The 6,913-nt window shown below is 37.8% G+C and overlaps 1 protein-coding gene across 1 annotated transcript in view; it reads left to right on the plus strand.

The window, feature by feature from the left end:
- tspan31 (tetraspanin 31) overlaps positions 1-6,531 on the plus strand; it is a 15,167-nt gene extending 8,636 nt beyond the window's left edge. Inside the window, exons 5-6 of the mRNA XM_053483146.1 lie at positions 2,264-2,374; positions 4,720-6,531. Coding sequence (XP_053339121.1) covers positions 2,264-2,374; positions 4,720-4,794 — 186 coding nt within the window. The 3' untranslated portion in view covers positions 4,795-6,531. The remainder of the gene's footprint in view (positions 1-2,263; positions 2,375-4,719) is intronic.
- The last annotated feature ends 382 nt before the right edge of the window (positions 6,532-6,913 follow it).

The raw sequence follows: 6,913 nt of genomic DNA on the forward strand, positions 1-6,913 counted from the left end.
GTTGATTGAGAGCATGCCTAGTCGAATTGCAGAGGTCCTGAAAGAGAAGGGCCAACATTGCAAATACTGACTCTTTGCATAAATGTCATGAAACCTATGAAGTACTTGTAATTATATTTCAGTACATCACAGAAACAACTGAAACAAAGATCTAAAAGCAGTTTAGCAGCAAACTTTGTGAAAACTAATTTGTGTCATTCTCAAAACTTTTGGCCACGACTGTATATATGTGTGCGCTTATATATATAAATATAGATATAGATGTGTATGTATGTGTGTGTATATATGCGCGTAGGTGTGTGCGCGCGCTCGTGTACATGTGTGTGTATTAGTGCCGCACGATTAATCATATCGCAATCGCGATGTCAGCCTATGCGATTACATTGCAGCAAATCTTGCGATTATACTAAATAAACAAATGCGTTCGCGGATGTAACAAGACATTCATTCTAAGAGCTGTATGGCCATTTCTTATGTCAAAAATATGCCAGTCAGTCTTGTGTAGCGCGCGTGCTGGTGGTCACGTGACTTTCCGCAGCGCAGTGTGGAGACGGAAGAAAATGGATACAGAAGAGACCGACGCTGAACTTATGCCCAGAAAAAATGCAAGCTCTGTTATTTGGCGATATTTTGGTTTCAGGATATCGGACACTAAGCAGAAAGAGGTACTGCGCAAAATTGGCAAAACTAAAGTCGCTACATCAGGTGGCAACACGACAAATTTATATCAGCACCTGAAGCAACACAGAAAAGTATGATGAATGCATGGCGGTAAAAGCCAAGAGTAGTAAAAAGACCAAACAAGGCACAACCCAGTGTGAGCAGAACAAAACACATTATTACAGATGTGTTTGTAAGTCTCAGTAAGTGACGTAGCGACGTTCAAATTGAAATAACTGCAGTGAAATTCTTTTTAACTCCTCCTTTGGTCAAGCAGGACGACTGAGACATATAATAGCCTAACAGCGCACAATGAGTTTAAACTGAAAAGCCGTTGCCTGCAAACATCGTATTTCCCTGACGATCACACCGGAGAGAACACACTGTAGCCGCGAGTTTGAGAGAGGCACTGGCTGCATGGGACCTCTGTAAGGATGGTTTGGTCGCAGTCACAACAGACAATGGCACGAACATTGCCAGAGCGGTGGCGTTTAATCACTGGACTAGGTTACAGTGCTTCGGGCAAAGACTTCATTTGGCCATCGGGAAGTTAAATTAATTTAATCTTTTAATATTTAAAGCTACTTAACTGTATGTTAGAGGGGACAGCTATTAACAGATTTATTTAAGAATAAATGAAAATACAGTGTAAAAATCTGTGTCACAAAGAACACTAGAAATGTCTCATTTAAATTATTTTCATGATTATTAGCATGACTCTAAAATTTATATGTTTAAAGGACACTTTTCTTTTCTTGAATCTTTCCTTCATCATTAGATTAAAAATGGTGAGTGATTTGATAAGAATACCAATAAAGTATATGTTCCATCCTCCTTAAATGTCTGTTTTGGGACAAAATGTAAAAAATATTTTTTTAAATGGGTATTTGTTTTATTTATCTGTACTTTTGACTTTTTAATTTTATTTTAAAGTTAATTTAATGTAATTTAATTCAATAATGTAAAGATGTTACTGTTATTTAAATTTGTACAATTTTGTTTTAATTAGAAAACATTGTTCATTTCTAGTTGCTAGATTGCACTGTACACTATATCTCAGTTGAGAAATTAAAATTTCAGCATTATTAGTAATGTGGGTGCATTTTCCTTGATAACAAGCAAGTTAAATCATACCACTTGTTTATCGTATCACAATCGTTAATCGCAATTTTGACCTTAATAATCGCAATGTGATATTTTTCCCAAATCGTGCAGCCCTAGTGTGTATGTGTGTGTACTCCTCTGAGTTTTGACAGACTGTCACATATCCTGCATGTTACAAATCATAAGCCGTATCATGTGTGTATTTATTTTACATGGTTTGTTTTTATGTGTGTTTATCTGATTGCTTGTCTGATTGCTTTTTCGCTTTGTCACAGACTCTTTCTGTAGTCTATTTCAAACTTTCTTCGAATGCACTTCCTGTCACACCCCCTTTCAACATGCCTCCCTGTATTTTTCTTTTTCTTCTGTTCGGCTCAAACAGGTCTAGTGTAATAGTCTCACACACTGCACATCCAGTCGAATGAGAAATGTACTTGATGAAATGTATAAAGAAGTTAATAATAAAACATTGATGACCTGATCTTCTCTCGTCCCACAGAGCTGTAAAAGCCTTTCAAACTGTTTGACGTGTGGTGAAAAGATGCTGCAGCATGCCTCCGAGGCCCTGAGGATTCTGGGAGGTGTGGGTCTCTTCTTCAGCTTCACTGAGGTTAGCCGATGTCCTACACCACAGCATTCTGGTTTTCTTTGCCTCATTAAATAAATATTTATTTAACTAAACACAGATGGAAACATGCAATCTCGTATAATCTATACATGTAATAAAACTATAAACTGGGCATGTCTGTACATTGAAGATATTTGCAGAAGACATTTCGGGGACATAAGATGTATAATTAGTAATAGAACACATCAAGGTGGTTTTTGGAATTTTTATTTGTCTGTCTGTTTGTGCACACATTACGTAAAAACTACCGAACATATTTTAGTGGGGTTTTCACAGGTGTCTTTGGCCGAGCTTGCGGTAACATAGGGAGAGAAGAGAAGATATGCTACTTAAATAGAAAACACCCGTATATAAAAAAAACATTTGTTTGTTCTCATAAAGTTTCAACAGATGGCGCTGTACATTTGAGTGCGTGAATGAAATGTACTTAATAAATCTAATTTGAATTTGATTTGACCCATACACAGTCATACACCGTACGATATGCAGTGAAATGCCTATCTGACCGCCTGTGACCTTAAAATAAAAGAGTATCAAAAAGAAATAAATTATGGAATAAAATATAAAAAAGCATAAGCTATAAAAACCCGACCTCATGCCTTCATTCTGCATATAAATTTTAGTTCAGTCCAAAATTCAGTAGATGGTGTGCTTTAAAAATAAAAATGCAAACATACGAGTTTGCATTTAAATTTCCACACGAACAAAGTCGCAGCCACTGTATAGTCTTGCCTATTTTTAAGGTTTGTATTAATTTAAGATTTTCATATGTCATTCTGACATCTAGTGGTTTAAACCTGTTATTACACCCTGAAAGGGACATACAGGCAATTATTTATTGTGTATAACAGAGTGGTTTGTAAATACCACAGCGAGGCTGATTTCTGTCCATTACAGAGCAAAAATTCCTTTAATAGGTGTATTTAATCGAACAAAACAACTTTATTACATTAGGATGCCAGTCGTATGGATTTGTTCTTGCCCATTTTTTTTTCTCTTGTAAAGCTCTCTTTCCTTTTTGTAGACAAAGAGTTCTTCTGACCTTTGCAGACTGGAGCCTCCTTTTATAAATGCTAAATAAACATTTACTCGGAGAAACTTCACACCCCTTTTTATTTATTCTGGTTGTACAGAGCATCTTAAGTCCCTGTGCTGCATAGTAAATATATAAAATGCTGTCGAAGCTCCAGTGCGAGAAACTGAATCAGAAAAGTGAATGCAGAAGCTGACAACTTTTGTTTTTAATATTGTCATTTATGATTTGTTTTTCAAGTTAAAGAGAGTCAATTTTAATGCTGAATTGGATTCCCTGGTGGATTTAGGGTTAGCATCCACAGTTGTTCAGGTTTAAGCCCTGGGTTTTAGGGAACGAACCTCAACAACTATGGGTTGCGCAAGTGCACTCTTATGGCTTGCAGTTGGCAACCAGTTCTCGTTGGTTCCAAGCATGAATAAATTGCAAAGATTGTTTCAGGAAGGGCAGCTGGTATAAAAACTGTGGTGCGTGCCAGATTAAATACGGGAGCACCCCTAAGAGGCGAAAATGGGCGAGAAGGCTTGGCACGGGTGTTCACATTTTCTGAAAGAGTGAAGAGTAGAACAAGAGCACCCAGTATCTGTTCATGTTACTATTCAACCCTAATCTGATCAGTTTCTCTAATAGATCAAATTAAGCTTCGGTTAGGAGTAGTGCTGATCCATCATGTCCTGACAGCGGAATCGGCATCTGTTCAATATGCTAGTGTTTAACTTTTCGCTGCCTTGTGGTCAAATCGTGGTTCCCATGAAACTGGGGAACGTTCTCCAGTTTTAATGTGAGGTTTGTCATGCAGGAATAAAAGCCTGGCCTACTTCGTTTCTGAGCAAGAGCTGGGTGTGGAGCACAGCTGAAATCTAAAGCAGATAGCGCTCCTTAATGTGTGTGTGTGTGTGTGTGTGTGTGTGTGTGTGTGTGTGGAGATAATCCTGAAATAGCCACAGACTCCCTGAATAGCAGCTGACCGAACCTCCTGCTGGAGCTGGGAGCCAGACGGCCCAAAATCCAGCAGCATCACACACACGCACAACTGAGACTTATTTCATTGGTGGTGTATTTTATCTTCAAGTTCTGAGGGCTGGATTGTTTTCATCTCACTCCAATCTGAAATACTCATCTGATGAAAATCACACTATTTGGCAACGGCTGGAAATCTCCCACTGCTGCAACATCTGAATACTGGCACAATAAGAGCTGGAGATGTTTGTTTATCCTGATTGGTTAGATTGAGGTGAGCTAAAAGCTTTGGTTATTTATATATAAAGGTCTCTTTCTCTCTCTGTTTTTCCAGATCTTAGGAGTTTGGCTAGCCATGCGCTACAGGAACCAGAAAGATCCCCGGGCAAACCCCAGCGCGTTCTTATAGTCTCTCAGCCCTTTCCTCCCTGTCCCATAGTTCATCAGCGTAGACGAGCGGTTCTTCTTCCCTCTTTGCACATCCGGAGGCATTCAGCACGGACTTCAGACTGAACGCCGACCTGCTGCTCTCAGCACACCATCTCACTGATCTAACACCACCGCTCTTTTCTCTCTAGAATTTTATTTATTATTGTTTTTTTGTTTGTTTGTTTTTCCCCTCTCATAGTCAGAGCAAAAGCTGGACGTCTCATGAATGACAGGATGATGTTTTGGTATTTATGTCTCGATCTCCAGTCCCATGGTGTGACCCACATCATGACCATTCCCATCCTTGATTTGAGGAAAAAAAAAAAAAACTAAATGAATAAATAATGTCCTGGACAGTGCTCCATCGTTGCTATGTGCATGCTCGTAGGCATTACTACAATTCTGTTCATTTACCACCAGCGCTCCGTGTACGCTGTATAGTTTTATCATCATGTGGGCTTTTAGTATCAGCAAAGCAGGTAGTTTCGTAGAGTTTTGCGTGACCCGATCGAGGTTTCCGCGATCTTTGTTTCCGACTCCTTCGAGGCGTCTTATGCCGATGTTGCCGAGTCGTCCTTGTTCAAGACGTTAGAATACTAGCCGAGGAAGTTAGGATTTTTAGTTCAATACGTTGTGTAACTGAGCCATGCAGAAGAGAAGCCAGCAGACTGCAGCCCCGATGTTGTAACGGGTTGCTTCACTCTGATCACACACACACATACACACACACACACGTACGTATAAGTTTCATTTGCTTCTCACTGAGGTACAAACCGCACTAGAACCTTAACACTCTTGTGTTTCTTGGTATTACTTTTTTTTTTTTTTTTGCAATATAGCAAATGGCTTATGGTTGTTGTTTTTTTTTTTGTGTGTGTGTGCTGTAATTCATCACTCTCACAAAGTTCTTTCTGTGCCATCACTTTAATCCAAGTGTCTCATCTCATTCAAGTCAAGTGTGTTACATTTTTTTCATGTTTTTTCAAATCATGTCTGACATGGTATTTCTTGTAAAGTACTTCTTTTTTTTTTTTTGCCTACACCTCTAGGTGCCATTTAAATTTGTGACACGTAATCCTCAGACGCAAACCGTTTCATGTTCTGTTTTTGTTTTTGCACTGTGTGTGGGTGTGTGTGTGTATGTATATATATATATATATATATATATACACATTTTTTTTTTTTTTTTTTGCATTTAAAAGTATTAAAGCCGCTATTCAGGTTCATTAAAAACATAAGTTATTTGTATGTGTTGTATGTGTTCTAAATACTTAAACCATTACTAATCTTACTTTTTTTTTCTTTTACACATCCAGTCTTAACGTGTTTTTTCTTCTTCTATTCATTCAAGTCTAGGTTGTAATTTTGAGCACGGAGCGCTCGGTTTTAAATCTCCTCTTTAAGCCGCTTTGCCTCTTCATTTCCCTTCTTATTTCTCTTCTGATAACTAGGATGCACTGAATTCTTACATCGCATATTAATATTATTGTGTATATGTGCTAAAGACTAGTGTTGTGGCTCCTTCGCCAAAATGTCAAGAAGGTTTCTTTTCTCTCATTATTTAATTTATTTTTTTTATGAGCAGACCATGTTCATGTTGATCGTTCTCACGACTGTATGCACCCGCAATTCAGTTTATTTTTTTCTTTGTTTTCTTGGATGTTTATTGTATTTTACAACCTGATTTCTTTTCCAATTAAAACATCTTAAAGCAAAATGTGAAAACTGTGCTTCATTTTAAAGAGAAGAACTTGAGTGGGTCGAATAACTATGAAGGGTTTTTAAATGTTTTTTTCTGCAGAGCTTCTAATGAGCAGATCCATATCTGTGATCTGTAAAGAGTGTTGACTAAACCGACCAACAGCATTGAGTTCTTGACTCATATCGCTGTTGGTCGGTTTAGTCACACGTTTGACTGATTAAAGTCTTTGAAGAAGTTCAAAGGATTTCAAATGAATCACCCTCTCTTACTCGTTTCTGACTTAATTTCTAAAGTTTCATATCATGTTTCTGCTTTTAAATAATTGCACATGAGATTTAATTTTTATTTTAGTGCAGCTGTTTCAATCTGGTTTTTAGTGTTAATTTAATTAAAATTT

This window comes from Clarias gariepinus, chromosome 22 (assembly GCF_024256425.1).
Source record: "Clarias gariepinus isolate MV-2021 ecotype Netherlands chromosome 22, CGAR_prim_01v2, whole genome shotgun sequence".
NCBI classification, from domain to species: Eukaryota; Metazoa; Chordata; class Actinopteri; order Siluriformes; family Clariidae; genus Clarias; species Clarias gariepinus.